The following is a 23,904-nucleotide window of genomic DNA, read 5'->3' as shown; positions in this document are numbered from 1 at the left end:
GGCTCACCCACTTGTTGGAGAGCCTTAGAGAGCCAGGCTGTTAATCCACCTTGCCTTTGACACAAGGTAAAGCCCTGGAGCTAAAAGTACAGCTACAAATTCATAGCTTTATTTGCTCAAGCTGTTCTGAGTCCACAGGTCTTTACTAGACCCACTGTCTGCACTGGCCATTGTCAGAACAGAACTCATGGTCCCTCTCAGGCCAGGAGTCTGTCTTAGAGCAGAAGTGCATCCATGCTACCCTCACATAAGAAACAGAAGGGAAGGTGAATGAGCAAAATCCAACCTGTGACCCCGAGTCTGCCTTCCACCAGGCTCTTCAGAGCCTTTTGAGGCTGTAGTTTCCTACAGTATAATCCCAGATTGTATAAACAGGGGTTCTCAGACTGGACTCCAGAGGCTTATGGGATGTCCCTTGGGAGCTGCCGCTGAAATAAATCAACATTTAAGAGATAAGAGTGAGAGCAAACAGCTCCCCCTAGGATAAATCACTGGGGATGAAGCAGGCTGAGACCTCTGCTCACACGTTTACTGGAGACCAGCAAGGTGTGTGCAACAGGCGTTCAAATTAATCAAATGTCCAATCATACACATCTTTATGGCGGGAGTTCAAGCTAGCTTTGTTCTCTTTTGTTATATCAAGGTTTTCTCAAAAATGTTTAAAAAGAATTTTCAATTCTTCTAAGCTTTTGCACTTAGCATTCTTCTAAGTCTCTTTCCTTCCTTGTTTCTTTTACGAATGTAAGATTAAAGTGATTGGCTCCTATAGGACCAAAATCTTGCTTAGCTGAAGCCATTATCAATATATTATTACTAATTTAAATTTTATTGACAGAATGGTGGATTAGCACATAGTTGTCAAAAGATATCTCTGGGTGGAGAGAGGTGAGACGGCTTACTCGGTAAAGGTGCTTGCCACCACCCGACAGCTGGTTCGACCCCTCAGATGCTTACATGGATGAAGAAAAAATTCCTGAGAGTTGTTCTCTATCTCCACACACATGCAGTGTCAAACATGCTATGTCATGCATGGGCATGCACACACAACAACACACACACACAAATAAACAATGCAATTGAAAAAGAAATATCTCATAGAAAACCCCTTAATCTGTGGTCCAGTTTTCTCCATTGGAAAGATTTCCTGAACCTTCAAGACACAACAGCACAGCCAGGGTGCTGGTCACCCTAATACAACCCAATTCTGTGATCTTATCTAGGGTTCCCACTTGAGATACGATCATTCTCTGACTTTTTATCCAGTTTATACTATTGATCAGCTCTCAACCACTCCAGTTTATAGTTGCTATAATGCATAACTGCTGGTCCCTAGCCTATAGGTTCTGCTAAACTATGGTGCTAAGTTCTTTACACACAGAGCACCAATCAGTCCTCATTCTTGCTTCCTGTTGCTGGTCCCCGATGAGTGGCCTCTGCCTCTGACTAAAGACAAGGTGGCTCATTCTCTTCTCAAGAAGTTAGGACATGGCCAGATGCATTTCTCTGAACTATTACAAGAGTGGTCCTCACCAGACCCTAGAAGCCTGTCTGTTGATTGCTCTTCCAAGATGCCCAAGTGGTCTGGGTCCTGCCCTTCTGAGAGGGGTTGCCGTGTGCTTTTCTTTAGTTTTGAGAGCTGTTCTAGATCCTTCCTATGACATCTGTAGGTTAACTATAACCTCTGTAGATTAACTATAATCTCTATAGGTTAACTATAACCTCTGTGGGTTACCTCAGCAGAGTCTATTTCTGCAAAGAAACTCATCCCCAGGTCAACCCAGAGATGGCTATTTTCTCTTTACAGGAGGAAGCAGGCTTCAAATGGGCAGGAACCAATTAAGGTCACTGGATCAGTCAGGGTTCTTCAGTCCATTACCAAATATGGATGGAAAGATGGATGGATGGATGGATGGATGGATGGACGGACGGATGGATGGATGGAAGGAAGAAAGGAAGGACAGTGGAGAAATGGGAGGAGCTAGGTTATGAGAATCATATAATCTTTTGGTGTTTTGAGGCAGGGTTTCCTCTCTGTGTGGCCCTGGATGCCCTGGAACTTGTTCTATACACCAGGCTAGCCTCAAACTCAGAGACCCACCTGCCTCTGCCTTCTAAATGCTGGTATGAAAGGTACGCATCACCGCTTGTCTCAGCTTACGTAATACTGAAGCCTGAGAAGCCCTTCTGTCTGCCACCCACAAACAGGGAACCAGGGAAGCTGGTCATGGTGCTCAGTTCCGGGTTGAAGGCCAGAGAGCCTAGACATCTGGTGCTTAAGAGCAGAAGATGAGCGTTCCAAGTTCATGAGGGTAAGTGAGTTTACCTTTTGCCCTTCCCTAAACCTCAGCTGACTGGGTGGTGTCCGACCACCTTCAGCAGATTCAGACCCCTTTCAGAGACATTTGTGTGCAATGCTTTGTAGTTCAATGGGTATCCCTTAGCCCTGTCAAGGTGCCCTCTAAAGTTATCTACCAGAGGCCCTGGTCTGTGAGGCAGCAGAGCAGTAAGTATGCTGAGCTGGGTGTCTACGTGCTGACCCGATGCCTCGGCCCAGAGCTTTCTGCCTCCTGCAACCCCATGCCCCTTCTCTGGGACATCTCTGGGGGGCAACTTTATCCCTGCTCAGACACGAGTCAGCAGCTCTCACAAGCAAGGCCCCGTCATAATTGCTTTCAGGAGACAGGACATCCCTGCTGAGGACTGCAGTTCCCAACTTCGGTACCATTGCAGAAGTGCTTCCCAAAACAACTGTGCACACATGCACACATGCTGCCTGAACACAGGTCTGCTTCAAGCTTCCCCTTCCCTCACCCGTTCCCTGGGAACCCCCTCACAGGAAATGTTGTTTTGGCAATGTTTTTTTTTAGTCACAGAAGAGAAAAGGAGGGTGGGGGGGTGATACATATATTATGATTTCAGTCACCGCAGTTTCCTCAGCATTGGGCCATGCTTTGACAACTGGTCTTTATCAAAGGGTTTTCATCTGCTTGCCAGTGTGTCCTCCGTCCTCATGACTCACGGTGGGGACTCGTTCCTTTCAGCTTAATCTATGCTAGCTTATCATTTCTCTTGTTCCCCGGGCGGGGTTGGGGATGTCTGCTGGAACAGAATGAACTCAGCCATGAAGACATCACCAGATTTCTCTTTGTGTTACGAAAAGCAGCTAACGGCTCTGTCCAGGACTGAGCCTGCGCAGAGATTACAACGGGGCATCTGCTTCTTGTACCGCAGAGTGGAGCAGGATGGAGAAAGGCCTGTCTGCCCCAAGACAGGTCCCCGGACAGCTCTGGGATTCACTTGGGCTGATAACATCCCTTGGGGGTGGAGATGACAAGGTCTTCTCAGACACCATCCCACTCCTGCTGAGGGGGCTTCCTCGGGGGCAGGCGCTGTGAAGAGGAGTGGAGGGTCTGGGATAACCAGCGATAAAACACAGTTCCTGTCTGGCCCAAGCTTGCCTGAGCTTGTACAGGCTCTGGGAGAGAAGCCTCGGGAAGGACTGAGGAAGGCCCTAAACGCCCCTCACTCCCCTTTTCTGGAGAGCGCTCATCCTGCCCATGGAGACAGGGGTGGGAGTGGGGGCTGTTGGGTCATTACCAGCTCATCTGCCCCATGCTGTGCTTTGGCAGAGATGTTCAGCCCAGCTCTTGGCCCTTGCCCAGGTCCCTCCTAGGCAGTGCTCTTTCCCCCAGCCTCCCCCCCCTGCCTTCTTTTCATAGGCTTCCAACCCCAGAATGGGTCAACAGCTGGACTTGGTTAGGGTTTGGACCCAGTGCTATCACCTATCAATTGCCTGAGCTGCTCTTAAGTCATCTGAGAGCCCTGTGTCCTCTGAGGACCAGGGACAGTTGTCATATGCATTGCACAGAGTTGATGGGCAGGAAAATGCTGCTGAGCATACCCTGGGCTCCATCCTGGGTGGCTGTGTTCCTTAGCATTAGCTTCAGCTTGGGCAACTTCTCAAGATGGGCATGCAGCCCTGACCCAAGGCTGCTCTTCCTTCCTCCTGCCCTCTCTGTGAACAAGGTAACAGTCCATCCTGCGTGGGTCTGTTAGGTAGCACTGGTCTCGGGTTTTCCTGGCTTCCTGCAGGACTGTGGTTCACACTGTCCTGGGATTCCCATGGTGCATCTGCAGCAACCACACTCTTTAGGGGTAAAGGTACTCAGCTGCTCTGCAATTGTGTTCCCAGGCCCCCTTCAAGCTACTTGACACACTGCCATATCTGGGGAGTACTCCCTCCTTTCTGGAAGGATTTCTTAACATGTTCAGAAACTTCTAGCACAAGCCTCAAAAATGTGCCAACAAGAGAAAAGTGTTATTAGACACACATTTTCCACTTTGACTAGGGCTCCCCAAGATGCAGATTCATGGGTTCCGGTGGCATCGGGAGGAGGCCCACAATGAGTATTTTGATCAGTCTGGGACGTCAGTATTCTGATGTCCTGTACTAGCTTGTGCTTCACTTCACAGGACCCATAAAGTTACCTCAGTGACTGATGGGCCATTAGGCTGGTAGTGTGGGTGGTGGCCGGGACAAGTTCCTCCTCCTGCTAAAGTTAGAGAGGTCTTATCAGTAGCTAGAAGCAGGCTTGGGCTTGCTTGGGATGTAAAATGTTAGCACTTTTTATCCTAAGGAGTTGAAGCAGGTTCGTGATAACCTCGGATGGGGCTTCTAAGGTCAGTTTCAGCTCCCTTCTACCCCACAACACAGAGTCACCTCCAAAACTCAGCCTTTTTATGCCAGAGAGACCTGGAGATGCCCACAGACGTTCCTTCTGCACTGATAGACATCAGTGGTCACAGGATTCAGTTTTTAAAAGCAAAGGGGAAAGGTTCCCAGGAACACTTATAAGTAAACAAGAATAGAAAGTGGGGTGCCTGTGGTATCTGCATTTATAAATATCCAACCACCTCTGCCTCCAAAGCATGAGAAAACCCTCAGCAGGGGGTTCCTCCACAAAGCACCTGTCCCACGTGGCTGTCTCCTCATAGCACGGTCTGGCAACAAGATGTCAAACCAAGATAGCCAGCCAGGCTGACACTGGTCTATGGGGCCTCTGAACCGAGGTGGTTGACATCCCTTTACCTGGAACCCTGGCCAGACAGTGTGGTGGGGTGAACGTGGAAGTGAGAGTTGGTGCAGGCAGGCATGGGCACCTGATAGAGCATTTACTACCTGGCCAGGAGGAGTTCGTTCCCCTACCTCCTTCTCATTAGCAGCCTGGATCCTTCACGGTGGTTTTCACCCTGCTGCTCCCCCCCTCCCCCCTGCCAGGATCAGCTGGGCACTCCCAGGAAAACAGACAGACGGACAAAAACAAAAAAACTGGAGTCCAAGAAAAAAATAGATGAACTGGCTCCTCTCCCTAGCTGAAAGTGTGCAGGCTGGGCAGGCTAACAGGAAGCTACTGTCACAACCGACCAAGAGCTTGTGAAAGCAAGGGGAAAGACCACTGCAGAGACCTCAGCCTGTGCAGCAGAATTCCAGCTGCAGAGGGCTAGCAAGCAGCAACTCTGGCTTTCAAGTCAGGAGCTCCGGGCTTCATTTTCACCTTGGCCTAATTGTGTGAATTTGGGCAGGTTTTGCCCTGCCCTTCAAGTCCCCATCTATACAACGGACACCAAGATACAATGATGGTTGAGGTTCCTGTATTTATACATCTAACCTAGCTCCACAGTGTGCTCAGATCTGTCCTGAACACTGGGCACATACGGAGCCGAATCAGCCTCTACCATTCTGGGGACCCATCTCTTTGATCTGCAATGGCTCAGTTCAGAGAGCAGACTATGCCAGAAAAAAAGTAGAGGAACTTGGTGGTGGCGTGGGAAGGGAGGAGGGAGGGAGGATCCTTCAATGACCCTGGAGAGTTTCAAAAGGATAGAGATGAGGTGAGGGAAGAAAGATAGCTAGTGTAATGTGTGTGTGTGTGTGGGGTGGGGAGATAGTTAATAATGATAGGGCAAAGGCTTTCTGACATAGTCACTGGGGTGGGAAAATCTGCACTAATAATGACCATGAAGAGAGACTTCCGTGGTTTGCCAAGGTTTGGCTTTTACTGCTGCCACTGCATTTGTACCCAGGAGCCATGGTTCACAGCTGCAACCTGCAAAATCCATGGTCCCAACCCCCTTCCTCCCCAAACTAGAAGAACAGTGTCTACAGATCCTCCAAACCCAAGGGCACAGCCCCATGGTAATCTCCTGAAGTCATGAAGAAGATGCCAAAAATGTCTCTCCTATTTATGCCTCTATACTTAAATTTATAGATACACCCATGTGATGGAAATTCCATTGCATCATTTACTAATATTCTGTGCTCTATGTATGTCTTTGTTAGGTTTCTATTGCTGTGATTAACACCATAACCAAAAACAATTTGGGGAGGAAAGGATTTATTTCAGCTTACAGTTACAGTCCTTCATGAAGAGAAGTCAGGACATCAACGCTGGAACTGAAGTTACACATGGCTGTGAACTGCCCCGTGGGTACAAGAGACACAAATGCTCTTCAATTCTGAGTCATATCTCCAGTCCCAAGCCAGTGGCTGTTTGGAGATGCCAGGGATTGAAGAACGTTTTCCTTTTAGTAAGAAACAAGGACTGATAATGTTTTACTACTCAGTCTCTAAATGTCGGAAAGAATCGATGTTCAGGTTGTCTCAGTCTCTTAGAAGTTATAGGAACTGCTTCTAAGGAAATCCTTGCCATGTTTTTAGTATGTAAGTAAAGTATGCATCACTTAGTATTTTGGTGCATGTATATGTGTTAGCAAGTGTGTGTGTGCATGCGCGCACATGTGCGTGTGCATGTCTATGTATGTATGGGGGTCATTGGACAACCACCAGTATCATTTCCCAGGCACTATCCATGTTTTTATCTTTGAGACAAGCTTTCTTACTTGCCTGGAGCTCAAGTGGAAGGCTGGCCAGCCCATGAGCCTCAGAGACTGGCCCGTTTTTTATCTCCCGAGCAATGGGACTGCATGCATGCACTACTTACTGTACCTCCCTTATCCCTGGGCTCTGGGGCTCAAATTCAGATCCTCGTGCTTGTGCAGTAAACACTTTACTGACTTAGCTATTTCCCTGACACATATAAAACTTTCTGAAAAGTCACGTGTCAGAACACAGTCCAAGAATCAAATCATGTGAGGGGGATTTAGAGAGCTTGTGAGACTCCTCCAAGGAAACAAGGCATGGGTCTTGTGACCTCAGTTTCTTCAAAACACAAAACAAAAAAGCTCTTGGCATGTGCTTTTGTGCTTCTCCCAGGTGCACTGGATAGGAGTGAGTTGACTTCAGCTGTTGTTAGTCATGTGCCTCTATAGAAAACCATGCTTTCGCCATGTGTGGTTTGCCCTTGTGACTGCACACCTTACTCATGCAATCCTTCTTAGCCCTCAGAGTATAAACTGTCTGATGCGCTGAATAAAATTGGTTATTGCATGAGACCTGCTCATTTTCAGGCCCTGCTCTCCCAGGTTCATTTACCAACCAGAACAGCACCCAGGAGGTTGAAACAAGATCTCCATTAGTTCAAAGCCAGCTTGTCTCAATCCCCATCAAAGTCATTGGAGATATAGAATGAATTTGATATTCCTAGATATAAATTATTGGTTACTGGATCACCTTAAAATGAACCATTACCTTATATGCACAGTAAAACAACATATATTATATATTATACTACAATATAATACCATATTATATAATCTATGGTATATAGAGATTTTGAGTATATTTGGTGTATATCCATATAAGCATTGAAGCTTCAAATATATTCTATGAATTCCCATTCTTTATATAATATTTGTGTTTATTTTCATAATTTCCTTTTATAAGCTTTCCTTGCCAAAGATTATAGAAGAAAAGATGTCAACCCATCAAAAATATCCAGCTGACTCTTGTCTTTGGCAGCAGAAAACATCCATTTTACTTCAACTCCTTCCAACAGAAATGTTCTCTGCATGTCCATCTGGATTCCTATCTGTGAAGGTCAGTGGGGAGGGAAAGATGGACATGCTCAAAGATGATAGAACTGGCCTTTGTGAACAGAATCTGTTTTAAGATTTGCTACCCCAAACTGAAGTTTTATTCTCGTGACTCATAGGCTCCACATGAGAGGGTATGAGAAACAAATCCCGGAGTCAACACCGCACCTCAGTCACCTGCTTTAAGACTAGAACAAGCATCCTGGAGGTACCCGAGCCCTATGTCCATCATCACCGTGTTTTAGTCAACAGCCTCTGAAGAGGCCAGTATTTCATCACTGAGTAGACAATGCTGGCCCTCCTGTTTTTGCCCAGTGGCACCCATGCCTCAGGTTGAGGGGTTTCGTCTTGTTTGGGATGCTTCCTAGCATGCATCCTCCCCACAACGTGGGCATTGCACTTGGATAGCTGCTGGTCAGAATCATTCCTAGGACTTGTTCTTTCCTAGACTGAACATTTTCACGTGTTTAACTCACCCAAGGAAATAGCCTAGTCTGACTCCAAGAATGCATCCCACACTCCTCCTGTCTCCAGGGAACAAGTTTGAAGCCCAGGGCTTCCTGGTTTACAAAAATACAACTGAAGGAGAAGATGGGCTCACACAGGAATCGTTAACTAATTTCCACGCTTAAACATGGTATATTCTCCTTGATTCTCTCTGGGTCATCAGTACCTGTGTGTCTGCTTCTGTGGCCAAGCCACATATTCTTCCCAGAGAGATGAGAATGGATTCTGACGCTCAAAGATCCTAGGGCTATAGATCTTAGATGCAAAATGACTGTGGGAAAAGCAGCTATCTGGAGAAATGAGTAACCTTTCAAATATAAAGATGTACTTTATGGCCTGGTGTTAAAGCGCAGAGGTTTGGAATGAAGTGCTCATAGAATGGAAGGTGTGGTGGTTTGAATGGGAATGGTCCCCATGGGCTCGTGTATTTGAATGTTCAGTTCTCAGTTGGTGAAGCTATTCAGAAAGGATTCGGAGGTGTGGCCTTGTGGGAGGAGGTGTGTCACTGAGGGTGGGCTTTGAGGATAAAAAGTCCATGCCAGGCCCAGTTTCTCTCTCTGCCTTCTGCTTGTAGACCAGGATGAAAGTGCTAGCCCCAGCACCTTGTCTGCCTGCCTGCCTGTGACTATGCTGCCTGCTGATTTTTGGTCATAGACTCACTCTCTGAAACTGTAAGCAAGCTCCCAATTAAATGTTGACTCTTATAAGCTGCCTTGGGCATGGTGTCTCTTTACAGTAATAGAAAAGTAAAGTACAGAAGGGGTGATGGGATCAAGTTATGATCATTACCTCCTTTGGTAAGGCAATAAACTGGATCCAGATGTAAAGAAAGTTTAAATACACTTCGATAGCCCCTATAGTAAAATTTTAATATTTTTGAAATATATTTCTAACCAAGCTCTTAACATACTACCTATCCTACTGATACAAATACACAATCTGACATTAGTTACTTTTGTCGTTTGTAGTGACAAAATACTAAACAAAAGCAACTTAAGTGGGGAAAATTTAATTTGGCTCCCAGTTTAAAGGGGCCGCTCCATCATGGCAGTGACGGCAGGGTGGTTGGAGTGGAGGGCGATTGGTCACCTTGCATTTGGCTTTGGAAAGCAGGGAAAGAAGATGGCTTTCTCATGTTAGAACCCTAGCCTAGGGGTGGTGGTACTCACACTCAGGGTGGGTCTACCCTTCTCAGTTCAACTTTTCTGGACTCGTTCATCTTCATGCACATGCCCAAAGGTGTGTTTTCATGGTGGTTCTGAATCCATGTTCAAGGGAGGGAGGAAGGGAGGAAGGGAATGTAATATCTGAAAAATGTTAACTCTGCCTGGAGTGTTGATAGTACAGAATCACTAGTGATTTTTAAATCTGATAAAAACCATTATTTTGCAGGGTGTGGTGGCACATGCCTTTAATCCCTGCACTGGGGGGTGGGCAGAGGCAGGCAGATCTCTGAGTTCAAGGCTAACCAGGTCTACAGAGTGAATTCTGAGACAGCCACTGTTACACACAGAGAAATCTTGTCTCAAAACAAACAAAACCCCATTATTTTTAATGTTCCATATATAAGGTTCTTTGTGTGAGATGATGAGATGTGTGGGGATGGAGAGTCTGACAGAATAGCATTCATTATTGTACAAGGATGATTAGTTGGTGGGTACTAATTTTTAAATCTCATTTACATAATAATCAGCTCCCAAGCCAGCCAACAGGCAGCCTGGACCTCCTGACTCACTCCCACCCCCAGCCTACGGAAATTTATAACTCTCCATGGTGCCAGCTTGAAGTGAAAACTGGGGTCAAATGAGATTGAACAAGGTAGGGTGAATGAGACAGAACATTGGACATGGCTGTCTGATGTGGATTGAGGTAATGAGAAGAAAGGGTGAAACCAAGAAGGCATGAAAACGGGCCACAGCCCCAAACTGGGACTTTTGGGAAGCCAGAGGCTTCAGGTGAGACTTCCAACAGCCTGGAAACTGTGGCTTGTCTCTAAACCTAGTGTGATAGTTGGTGGTATTTTTCAACATAACGGAATCTAGAAAATGACCTGTGGGTGTTCCTGTGAGAGATCATCTTAATTACATTAGATGGATGTGAGAAGTTTGTCTATGGGATCTTGTCCTGATAGTTGGTGGGGGCAGCACCATTCCCTATGCAAGTGATCTTGAATTGTATAAGAGCATTAGCCAACAAGAGACATTAGCTAGCAAGAGGTGCCTTCCACAGTTCCTACTGCACTTCTTTGGCTGTGAAGTGAGTTCCTTGGTCAGAGACAATGCTGTGTGGAATAGCAACCAAGAAGAACGTGTATATCCCATTATCTCTCTTAAACAAAATCTAACCCAATTAGATTTTGAGCTTAAACATAAAAGCTGAGAGAATGTTATCAAACTCTGAGGGAAGTAGTCTAGCAAGAAGATGGTTGAAGCTGGGTGTGGTGGCACATGGCTTTAATCCCAGCACTCAGGAGGCAGAAGATGAGAGATCTCTGAGTTTGAGGCCAGCTGGGTCTACAGAGCTAGTTACAGAACAACCAGGGTTGCACAGAGAAACCATGTCTTGATAAAAAGAAAGGAAAGAAGAAAGGGAGAAAGAAAGGAAGAAAGGAAGGAAGGAAGGAAGGAAGGAAGGAAGGAAGAAAAGAGAGAAGAAGGTAGAAAGAGGAGGCGGCTGAAGCTGATGGAGTTGTGGATATCATGAGACCTGCCTAAAGTTCCTGCCTTGGCTTCCTGGCTGTCATTCACTATGATATGGAACCGTAACCTAAAATAAATCCTTTCTTCCCTAAGTTGCTTTTAGCCAGAGTGTTTATCACATCAACAGAGAGGAAACCAGGGCAGTCACGTAAGGGAACTACACTCAGGGGTGTCCATTCAGGACAATGACTTTGAAGTCAACATATCTTTACAAAATCCCCTACTCTTCTATTCTCCTGTGGTAGCTGAGAACCAGCTGAAGCTGGCTCCACAAACTCAGGAAAAGTGCACAAAAGCTTCAAGCTCTCCTGCACACTAATTTTGCTGTCTTAAGTGACTGATGAATCTTAGCGGCTCATGTGAACACAAGTGCCGTGGTTGTTCTGCAGAGGAAATGAAAACCAGGAAAAAGTCAAGGAGATGCTTGCCCTACGTAAGTCAGTTCATGCAGCACCTGGACATCAACCCAGCCATGCTCAGAGGACAGGGACAGTACAATAACATCCACAGACAGCACTCGGTACTCTCAGTGGCCAGAGATCACTTTGAAAAGACAAGACTGCCATTACCATGTGTTTGGGCTGCAGCTTCAGAGACAGGGAGCTCTGCACTGCAGGATTCCCATTGGCAAACTATCATCCCATCTGGGGTCCAAGAACTGAGCAGCTGAAGGGAGGAAAATGAATATGGAAATCTACTTCACTGCTTCATCCTCAAGCATCCTTTGCAGGCCCTCATCTCTTATGCAACCTGATTAAGGATGCTACACTCCCAGGTTGCCACAAGAAGAGACACGGTTGATTTTAACTCACGTAGACGCTTACATGTCAAGTCGGGTTGGTGGATAAAACATTCCAAAATGGTGTTCTGACCTTTTCCAATGTCTGTACAACTTCAAATGAGGAGAGATACTCGAAGGAATTCAGTTCGTATTAGAAAATAAAATTTAGCCCAATTAAAATGCTCTTAAATGTTAACGCTGAGAGACTGTTACCAAAATCTTGGGAGTTTCATCTAGTTAGAAGATGGCGGAAACCGGTAGCTTGTGACAACTCACAGCTGATTCTTATGTTCACAGAACTGTCCTCTAGACCTCCACTCGTGTACTCCATGTGTTTCAGTAGCCCCTACAGCCTCCTGATTCTCTGAGGTACGAGCTATGGTGAGCTAAACATATGTGGTCACACCTCATAGGAGAAAGCACTCACTGAGGCAACTGGAAAATGTTCCAGCTGCAATATCAGGAGCCTCAGACTTACAGGGGGATTTTCCCTGCTAGGCCCAGCTCTGAACAACAGAACTATCTTTGAGGATGGCCATGATCCTCCTGGTCACCAAGCACCTGTCCTAGGGCTCAAATGACAAAAAATGCTGACATTTTAATTTTATTGAGGTTAATCTTCATTAAAAGCCACCTGTGGCTACTGGTCTCTGACTGAAGTATGAATATGTGACTTTAGGAAATGCATTGAAAGTACAGAGAGCTGGAAGCAGGTATCTATCTGCCTTCCTAGAAAGCTCCCCAGTGGTGCCAACACTGCTGGCCTAGAAACAATTTCCCAGGTTTCATCTGGGGAGGAGGAACTGCCTAAGCTTCTAGAAGAGGGCTACCCACTGCATGGTTGCAGACTAGGAGGAACGTGGAAGAGGTGCTGGAGGGAGCCTACATGCCAAGAAGCTCCACCTGGTGTAGGCGCTGGCTTAGAAACTGAATGGAGCAGGAATTGTCTTTGATTAGGAAGTCTGACCCTACTTGGAATCTACCCACTTTAGGTTTATGCTGCTCTGCACTGAGGTCAGTTGCATAAACTCACAAATTCGAAAGGAAAAGCCTGGTTCAGCTCATCATCACCCTGCATGGGTCACCTCAGCACCAGGTTCCATGTTGTGCATTTATCTCACAAGACTGTGCCAGCCATAATCCACATCTTTATGCCTCTGCTCGTTGCTGCAAGGGTAACTCCTTGGTATGTTTTTAGGGCTCTTTACCCCTAAAGCAGCCTTCCTGGCACTTCTTGGGTCAGAGACATCCAGCCCTGGAATCTTCTGTTCCATCACCGCAATTGCTCAAATGTTCCTCAAGGCCAGTCCATTCTGCATCAAAAATGTTCCAAGTACCTTCTTCTGTCTGTAGATACTCATTTGGTCCATTCCCTTCCCCTAGATAACAACAGCCATCATGCCCACTCTTTATACCCTCCAGTATCATTTTCCCACACAGCCAGAATTACCTGAGCCATATTGTATGATTGCCCTGCTCACAGGCTTTTCTGCCATGCTGTCCCACTGTCATGAGAAAATTCTAGGTCCTTACACTGGCAGAAGACCCTTCACGGCTTGACTATGCTGCCTCTTCCTGCCCCACCTTGCTTAACAGCACAATGAAATACTTGTTTCTGTAATTTCCCTTCCTCTTTACTCTGGACCTTTGCTTAGCCTTGGGAAGTCCTTCTGTATATGTGTTGCTTTTATTGGTTAATGAACAAAGAAGCTGCTTTTGGCCAATGGCTTAACAGAATATAGCCAGGCTGGAAAAGATATATAGAAAGAGTAGGTAGAGTTAGGGAGAAGCTACATAGCCCTGCCGGAGACAGACGCCAGATGAAACCTTACCTGGTATGCCACAGCCACGTGGTGATACACAGAGTAATAGAAATGGGTTAATTTAAGATATAAGAGTTAGCCAGAAATATGCTTAAGTTATTAGCCAAATAAAAGCTTTGCAAATAATATAGTTTCTGTGTGATTATTTCGAGTCTGGGCAGCCAGGGATGAATAAACAGCCTCCGTCAACATTCCTTCTCTCCTGAATCCTCTACCATCTGTCCACTTCCCATGCTTCATGACTATGCAGTGCAACTTGGATGACATCTTGAATGACATTCATTTATGCATCTTTCTTCCTCTCAAGGTCAGGCTGGTGGTGTCCCACACCTTCCTTCCTTGACTACAAGCACCATTAATTTTTGTCTGCCGCTTTTTGCCATGATCTGTCTCATGTTGGCTTGTTTGTAAGAGGTCAGACTTTACCTTATTCATTGTTGTCTCTCTAGTGCCCACCACCAGGTCAGACCATTCTGACATCTCCAGAGCCTACCACCAGGTCAGACTCTTCTGACATTGCCAGTGCCCACCACCAGGTCAGAACATTCCGTCATCCCAGTGCCCACCACCAGGTCAGAGCATTCCGACATCCTAGTGCCCACCATCAGGTCAGAGCATTCCGACATCCCAGTGCCCACTGTCATGTCATATGTGAACCAGATATTTGTGAGATAATGATGAGGGGATAAGTGAATGAACACATATCAACAATGCATTAGCAAAATGCTGAAGAGTATTTGTGAACAGGATAAGGTGTGCAGAGAGGTGAAGCCATGAATCTAAGTAGCTGAGATTCTGAGAGTTTTGTTAACCTAGATTTGACTAGTATTTAGAATCAACAAGGAAATCAGAACTCATGACTCTACAGGTGGGTTGGGCTTCTCTAAGAAGGGAAGAAAAATACACACACAAAGATTTTACAACTGAAGTTGTTGAGAATATCAACAATGAAATTAAAATCCTGTCTGTAACGAGAACCCAAAGTATGACTCCGGCTAATCCAAATCTGGTCAGAACTGAGATGTGTGGCCATTATCCAGCCTTAAGGAAGAGAACGAGTAGGACCCATTTTTCATTCATCCATAAAAGGTAAAGTGGGGCACAAAATGAAGCCAGCAGTGTAGTGTAATAAAATAACAAGTACCACAGGCGCGGCAGAGAAACTATACTGAAGCCACTTACAAGTGAGCATCAGAGATAACACGAGCACTAATGTTTCAACACTCACTGTCCACAGTGACCCCATTCTGAAGACCAAGAAATGGGGGAGACCTTAAACAGCTTCCTGTAGAAACAACAGTTGGGTTTCAAAGCTCCTCTCTTGGAACTGTCCCCTATACTGTGCAGGACATGCCGTCAACCTCCTAGTGACTCGTGTCTCATTACTGCAGGCTGTTCAGGGTCCATCATTCATTCACTAGTTTTAGAAGGGTTCGCTGGTGCCTGCCATCAACAGACTGTAGAAGATGGCAGTGGAACGTCAAGACCTCCCCTCTGACCTTAGGCCGTTCTTGCTTGTGTCGCCTTGAAGGCGCCTGTTGGCTCAGCAGTCTCATTCACAAGTGCACTGGCCAATTTTCCTCAACTTGCAGAGTTGTTTTTTCGTTTGTTTTTGTTTTTGTTTTACTGTTAAATCAAGCACATTTATCCCCACTTAATCTCATCTTGTTAGTCTTGGCCCATGGGTCCAAAGTGTAGAAATCTCTGTAATCCAGACCCTTCCGGTTCAGGACCACTTCTCCCCTCAGCTTTGTGCTGCCAGGAGATGTGATTTGGGAGCCCCATTTTGTCTTTATAGCAGCCACTGCTAAAACCCTGGGCTAGGGGGAGGCAGAACGCACACATTGCCCTGAGGCAACCAGCAGCAGCTTCTCCAGCTGTCTAGTGTGATCCAGGTCAACATGAATGATGGTCTAACATCTTCTTACAGGGGCACTTTGCCAAGTCTTAATCCATCAGATGCTATCTCCATACCAGCCACACTTCTCTCCTTTGTATTGCATAGTCTGAGGAATGATCTAGAATAAATACCCTTATAAAGATGTCTCAAAAAGTCACAAGGAATCATACTATTAACTGTTTACCTAAAAACATACATAATCCTGTATATGAATACAATACATTGTTTTAATGAACCTTTCAGTCTGAACTTGTGGTACTTCTTTTAAGAACCTAAGAAAACCTAACAAAAACCTCAATAACAGACACGAGAGGCCCTCTTGAGTTATTGGTCATGGCTGTTCAAGAGACTCCCAAAGCAGACAGCATCCCGTTTTTGCCTTTGGTGGTCCCTCAGAGGTGGAAGCTAAGTTTTTGCTAAAGACACCATGTGCTTCAGAAACAGGGCCCAGAGACCGCTGCACTGGAACTGACCTGATGTCCCTCCCCTGAGGATTAATTTTCATGAGAATAGAAGGTACCATGCAAGCCAAAGCAGGTAGGCAACTAACAGTCCTACTCATCTATGACACCTATGAAGCAGCACTTATAAATAACCAGCATGTTGTGATAGCCCTAATGTGCAATAGTGGCACACATATGTTGGTAGTAACCAATAGCTCTCTGATTGGACTTACGATCCACTGAACAAGAGGGAAACCATGACTGACATTAGAAACCTAGACAACTAGTTAGTCCTGGTGAAGTTATGGATATTGGAGAAGAATCTAGAACCACTATTTTGCTAAACCAGCATAACCCCTAACGACAATCTATAAACATTTGTCCTTACGCTCACAGATAACCGCAGTCTTCACCTCTCACCAAGAAAGTGTCTCTTTGCGATGGAAGGAGACCACTACAGAAAACCACGACCAGCCAAAATGCAGAGTCATGGAGTCCAATCCCAATGGATGCATCCTCAAAACAACTCCCATACCTGAGGCTCAGAGGACACTGAGGGAAAAGGAGGGGAAAGATTGTGAGAGTCGCATGACCAGGAAACTTGCTGTGAGAGTGAGTCTCCAAGTAACATCCTACACATATAACATCTCACCAACATAGCTGACAAAAGCGAGCTGAACAAGGACGCCACTGATGGACATGCTAAAATGAATGAGGTCCGCAAGGCCTCGACCCTGCACACAAAAAACTACAGACAACTGAGGAAAGTGGGGAGTGGGAGAGGGGCTCTTCCCTAGGGAAGAGCACACCAAATGATTGTCCAGCACCAAATAGTCAGCCCTGTAAACATACCCACAAGCACATTATATGGATTGAGCAAGTTATATTTAGGGCCATGAGTGTGTGCACAATAACAATCAGTGAAAAGGGGGCCGTGATTTGAAGGAGAGTAGGGAGGAGTATTTGGGGAGGTCTGGAGGGAGGGAGGGGGAGATGTTATTGTATTATAATCTCAAAAATTAAAACAAACACCCGCCTAGATATATTTATGCCCACCATGGAACAATGTTTAAACACCCTCTCTACTATGGTTCTGGAGCAAAGTGCTAATTAAACTTGTTCCTTAGAGATGGCTGGAACTGTTCCAGACAGAATAAAAATCAATAGTGACATTCTTTGCGCTCAGAGAATTCCCAAGTATAAATTTAGTTTTCCATGGATTTCCCACAAGCAACCACCTTTGATCGGAACAGGGCTGCAAACGGAAGACTCCCTGGGGCTGAGAGATGGGTTGAATGGGGTCTAATGCTCTCAATTTGAAAAATACAAAATTGGAAAATAAAATGGCTGTCTAAGCTGGCCAGCATGTCCCATAAAGCATGTTGATCAAAGATGCAGTTTCTGAAACACTGAGGAATGACTAAGGGAATCCACGGGGATGCAGGGGAGTCAGAGCCGCTAAAACCTGGTCCCGGTTGTCCCATCGGCAGACAGCAATGTCCTGATAGATGCTGCTTAGGGAAACATAGTGTTTCTTTAAACATTCAATTATGGCTACACAAACACATATTTTAAGCCACCAGCAGATCTCTGGACAAATTAGGGATGCTAGAAGGCAAACCAAACAGATTTCCTGAAATGAGTATTTAATAAGAATCCAGTCCTGTGAAGAACCGTCTTACCGTGGAGGAATTTGTGAAGGATAATGAGAGGACTCTGCCAGAGTCAGCTTTAGATGATAGCTCTTATGACTGAAGGGGCCAAGGCCACTCTTAATTCAGTTTAATTGCTGAGCAGGTTTTTAATTATAACAGATTTCAGGGTACCCAGGGGTTTGGTGCTCAATCAGTAGACCATCTTCGCTCTCTGGGAGTTGCCAGAGGATGTTCAAAGGTCTTTAAAAAGGGCCCTGCACTGGGTGTCCTTCCATGACTGGCACACACGTCGTCCTTCCTCTTTTTAAACATTCCTAAGTCTTGACATTTTAAAATGAAATTCTTTCCTAACTTATAATATGGTATATTCTTATTGTAAAATGATAAAGGCTTTTATAATTCCTATGTCCATAGCGATGTGGCACGCATGTCGTTTAAAAATAAAAATGGACACCATGTATGCCATTTCCTAACATGATATTTACATTGGGTACATCACGGAATTTCTTTTTGATAGTAAAGTTCTTCATTGTTTTAATATCTCCCGCCAATATAATTTTGAGGAAGAGACTCGACAGTGAACGACTTTGAACCTGGGGCTAACTCCTAGGGTGTAACAGGCTGGCCATCTGATTGGTCAGACCCTCAACTGTCCTGATGCTAAATATTTAAATGACCTGTTCTTATTTCTTATAGCTTTATTTGAACAAACTTTCTAAATTGAATTTCCTGGGCCAAAGGCTATGGAAATTAAAATTTAATTATATGATGTTTGATTAATTACCTTTTGTGTCTGACAGCATGAGGGAGATCGTAACATTTTTACCCTGCTCACAAAATGGTACATTTTGAGGTATTCATTGCTTCATTTTTAATAGACGTTTCTTCTTGAAAGGTCACACTGAATATTTGGGCAAAGCATCATTAAAAGAGTAATAGCAGAACGTTCTAATTATGAAAACATTACTTTTAACGAATGTGGTTGTTAAAGTTGGCACAGGTGGGGACTGAGGATGGAGCACACACAAGGCCCTGGGTTTGATTACCAGCAGTGCAAAAAACAAAATCGGTACATCTAGCAATTAGTAAATCAAAGCTAGCGTCCAGGAGGCTAGGTTATGTCCTTGCCATATATTTTAAATTTATTACAATAGTTTTTTATTAAGTTTTTTTTTCTTTTTGGCCAGGACTAGCCTGGAAATTCCCTATATAGCCCATACTGGCCTTAAACTTATGGAGAATTTCCTGCCTCAGTCTCCAATGTGCTGAGATTACTATACACACCACCATGCCCAAGTAATCTATATACTTTTTTAAAAGATAGATTTACTTTTATTTTATCTGTATGGGTGCTTTACCTACACACATGTCTGTGTACCGTGGACTGTAGTGCCCAGGGAGGCTAGAAGAGGGCACTGAGTCCCCTGAAATTGCAGTTACAGACAGCAGGGTGCTGCCATGTGGGTTCTAGGAACAGAACCCAGGTCCTACCCCAAGATCTTGTAACCTCCAAGCCATCTCTCCAGTCCCATAATCCGCACACTTCAAAAACATGGGCTGATGAAAAGATTAGGGGGAAAAAAGACGTTGAGAAGAGAGGGTTTCGTGTTTCTAGTTTTCTAATTTTGGGGTTATCTCAGGAAAGGCCTAAAGGGTGGGATAGGAATAAATCGAGGCACTTTGGGGATGATTTTCCACACAAATTATCCCGTCTTGTTGTCAGCCTGCATCACACTATCTCCATTAACAGGGCGAATCACTTTGAGAGGGAGCCGCGAGCAGGACGATTAAGCCACTTTCCAAGCCAGAGAACCAGGTGGGGCCAAGATAGCATTTTATATGGAGGGGCAAGTCAATATGACAAGTGAAATGAGAGTATGTAGATTGTCCAAAGACTGTGGTGTCAGCTCGAGAGACCAAAGCAAAGGCATGCTGCTAAGACAGGAATCCACCTTCGCGCTCACCCTGCCACCCAGGGTTTGCTTGTTGGTTTATTTTGCTCTACCTCTTGTTTTCACCCCCTCGGCCGTGCTCTTGTCCTGTTCCGGAGCAGACGTTTTGCAGTAAAAGACAGAAAGGATTTCATGAGATTTTTCCATCTCCTACCTACATCCCTAAGATCATGTGTAAATCAGGGTCACAGTCTTCCCTGTGCTGGGCAACATGTTCCTTCAACAGCTAGATACCCAGAGCATACACCACACAGACCTTTCTAAGCCCATGCTGCCAATAGTAACAACCCATAGAGGACACGTGACACCACGGGGGTTCTTATGAGATTCTTGTTTGTTTTCCTGTGTCTTTCAGATAGCATCTAGAATACAAGCTTTTTTTTTTTTTTTTTTTTTTTTTTCTCATAGCTGTGACCAAATATTTGACAAGAAGCATCTTCAGGGAAAGTTTACTCTGATTGACAGTTGGGGAGCACAGTCTATCATGGTAGAGAATGCACGGTGGCAGGGGTGTGAGGCAGCTGGCCACACTGTTCCCACTGTCAGGAGCATAGAGAGCATATCAGTGAGACAGGCTATACAGCTGATCTACCTTCCCCAGAGAATCCCCACCTCCTGAAGCTTTCACAACCTTCCAAAGCAGTGCTACCATGTGAGAACCAAGTGTTCAAACACATGAAGACAGTTCCTATTCTAGCCACATTCACTAATCACCTCCATGGAGATATTTTTAAAGCCATACACGTGCAGCAATGAAAAAAGTGAATATCTCACAATATTCTTAAATGAACAAAAACAGAGGGGCTGAGGAGATTGCTCAGTGGCTATAGTTCTTGCTACATAAATATGGTGACTTAAATTTGGAACTCTAGCACCCACATAAAAGCCAATATCTACAATCCTAACACTAAAAAACAAAGACAAAAGGATCCTGGGGGCTTTCCTAGGGAAAACTTAGTTGTTTAGCTCCAGGCTCAATGAGAGACCCTGTCTCAAAAAGCGTAGAGCAATTGAGGAAGTTAGCTTCTGGCTTACACATACAAATATACATCGATATGTGTGTGCACGTACATGTGCGCACACGCACGCGCACGCACACACACACACACACATCCACTAATTAATTACAATGTCTAGAAAGATCTTTAAAATATTTTCTTTCTGAAGGCAGATACATAAAAGCAATATAATTTTCAGTTTAAGCTCCAAGTATTCAATCCATGTGCCTGAATCTATTTTCAAGTCATCAGGATATAAGAAAAGCTAATACATATCATATATTCACTGTTTTGCAAGCCTTTGATCTACTTGGTGGTGAAGGGTAGACATGTAAGAAGAAACGCAAAGTGGCAGCTCGCAGATCCCAGGGAGCAGGCTGTGTCATTTCACATATACCGACTGAACGTACTGTGTGGCCTTAGATGCCGCATGGCAGGACATCTCTTCCATCTGGCTTTCTTAGCCACAAACTCAAGCTCTGATCTGATGAGCATCCTGATTTGTCCCCACCAAGATTCACTCTGGTTTCTGGGACTGTATGTCCCCGGTGGATGTCTTCCCTCTTCTCTCTGTCAGCTCCCCGACTCCCCACCCCATCTTACTGAAGAGTGAGGAAGAAAAGCTAGCTCTCCTGCAAGGGGAAAGCTCCAAGCTCTCCTGCTTTAATCCAGGTGGGACCTGGCAAAGAGAGTTATTCCTTTAAACACAGACTGCTTGCTGGAAGACCTCATTAGCTAGAGGAAGAATTAAATAGATAAGAAAAGCCCTTTGTAACTGTGGTACTTGCGGGAGGGCTGGTGTGGGAGGGGGCATAAAATGGAGGTGAAGAGAGTTCTCAGTAGACAGCACTTCACCTGAGAAGTCTTACACAAAATGTAACAATACCCATGCTCTCAGAAAAGCAAACAAAACAAAAAAAAAACAGTGCCCTGTTTTCTGGAAATTTATAATTTCTCCCATAAAGGGACAAATTTTTAAATAAAAACATAAGATGAGTGTGTAATACTGGAGCAAGCTTGTGAGATCAAATACATCCTGACGGTGACCTGATTATAGAACAGGTTTCAGCGAAGTGTCCTAACTTTCTCCTGTCGCTTTCTGAGTGAGAACGAAGTTGACTTACTCGTTCCTTTCCAGACTTAGGATCAGTTCTCGGCTCTCCAGCTGCAGCTGCACAGTCAGCACATCTGGATGATCCTGGAAGATAGATAAGCAGGAAGTTAGCTGGAAAGCACTTGGTTTCACCTTGCCAATGTCCTGATGTTCTACATCACTATAGTCAGCAGAGAGGAAGGAGGGGGCTGTCAAGACTGATTTGAGGGAGAGGAAGGGGAGAGGTTGATTTTCTTCTTGGGGACTTTCTTTGACTCCAAGTACCAAGGACCAGAGTGGCAGAATTGGAAAATGGGACTCCTGGCTTTGATGTAGCCTTTGTACTTTTTCCTTTGTCTATTCCTCCTTTGAACCTTTCTCTCTGAACATCAACCCTGACCATCCCAACTATTCTTTCCTTGATCTTCCCCAACAGCACAAAGGGCACCTCTATTCCTTGCCTGCTCACAGTGGGAAAACCTGAAGTCCTCCCCTAGGTTCTCTGGCCACACCCACCCCTCTACTGACTGTAGCCAGTCCTGCAGAAGCTGTTCACTAAAGCACCTCTCTTGCTGCCAAGGCCCTTCCTATCCTTCCCTCCACCTTTTTCCTGTCAACTCACAGGCAACACTCAATATGTGCCTTCCTCCTGTCAACCCTTCTAACCCAGGTCCTCCTGGGTCCACCTTTCTTCTCTTCCCATCCATCTTCTCCAACCGTGGAAGGACAGTTACAATTTCAGTCTTGCCCGAGCCTGTGCTCATCTCCCACTGCACTAAGATACTGGCATTTGAACCCAGCCTGTGGTTCCCCATGTCCTCTTCTTGACAGGCCTTTAGTTCTTTCAACACATGCCTACCCTGTCCTCCTCCCTCCTTACCTGGCTCTAGTTCCTGATCGTGCCTGCCCTTGGAACGCAAGAGTTGTCTTGTTGCTCTGAGAATTTGCACATGCTGGCTTCTCTATCTGGGATGCGTTTCCTGTCTATTGGAATCAGCTTAAAAGTCAGCTAATAGGAGAAGCATGACCTCAGCACCAATCTCCTGCTGCTCTGTCCTTTTCCCCTTAGAAGGAAGGGGCCTCATACCTACTTGTGATCAATGTGTTGGCCTGTGCTTCTTTATAACGTTTATGAAAGTGCTGGGCAAATCATAGGTGGGGGTGAAGGAAGGACTCCATCCCTGCTAGGGAAGTTCTTGCTCTACCGCCCTCCCTCCCCTGCTTCTCTCGGCTAACCCATAATAGCCACACATCTGGGGATGCAGCGCAGTCCTAGGGATGGTGCCGCCCACATTTAGGAATGCGGCTTCCTACCTCAGTGAACCCAGTCTAGACAATCCCTCACAGATATGCCCAGACACTTGTCTTCAAGATGATACTAGATCTTACCAAGTTGATGACCAGTTCAAACCACCATAGTATATTTGGAGGGGTCTGGTTAATTAAAAAAAAAAATCTAGTAGAGGAAGAGAAGGGAGGGAGATTTTCATTCTGATGTACTCACTGACGGGATATTTTAGTTTAAAAGCATGCTTACATCCATTTTCCTAATTGTTATTGATTGAAGACCATCAAGCCCAACATTCCTTTTCTGAAGATGATATATTGATTGATCACCTAACAGAGCTACATCCTTTGTTGGATGTGCAAAGAACACTATTCACTGAACCAATCAATCAAATTCTAGTCAATATGCCAAAGACATTTAGGCAGTAACTATGATTTTATCTCTTAAACCAAGGAAAGCACCTCTAAACAAATATGTAAAGCGCATCGATGCACTTTTCAAAAACAATAAGATAATATGTTACCTACTCTGCAAATGAAAATACAGACTATTCCCAGAATTGTAGAAAGCACATTTTTCTAGTTTGCTTTTCTGATTCTGTGGTAAACACTGTCACCGAAAGAAACCTGGAGAGAAGAGAGCTTATGTGTCTTACAGATTATAGTCCATCGTTGAGGGGAGCCAAGGCAGGCACTGAAGCAATGGCCCTGGAGGAACGCTACTTACTAGATTATTACACCCAGCTTGTTCAGTTACATTTATTATATCAAGCC

General features: G+C 45.1%; 1 protein-coding gene across 1 annotated transcript in view; it reads right to left on the bottom strand.

Moving 5' to 3' along the window:
• The window catches only part of Adam12 (ADAM metallopeptidase domain 12), a 321,067-nt gene that overhangs the window by 211,450 nt on the left and 85,713 nt on the right, over nucleotides 1-23,904 (bottom strand). The window contains exon 5 of the mRNA XM_041666564.1: nucleotides 21,875-21,948. Within this exon, the coding sequence (XP_041522498.1) occupies nucleotides 21,875-21,948 (74 nt within the window). The remainder of the gene's footprint in view (nucleotides 1-21,874; nucleotides 21,949-23,904) is intronic.

This window comes from Microtus oregoni, unplaced genomic scaffold (assembly GCF_018167655.1).
Source record: "Microtus oregoni isolate MIOR12 unplaced genomic scaffold, Mior012 000016F_ref0000370, whole genome shotgun sequence".
Lineage (NCBI taxonomy): Eukaryota > Metazoa > Chordata > Mammalia > Rodentia > Cricetidae > Microtus > Microtus oregoni.
Note: the sequence above shows the minus strand (reverse complement) of the source record. Positions and strands in the feature narration are given on the sequence as shown.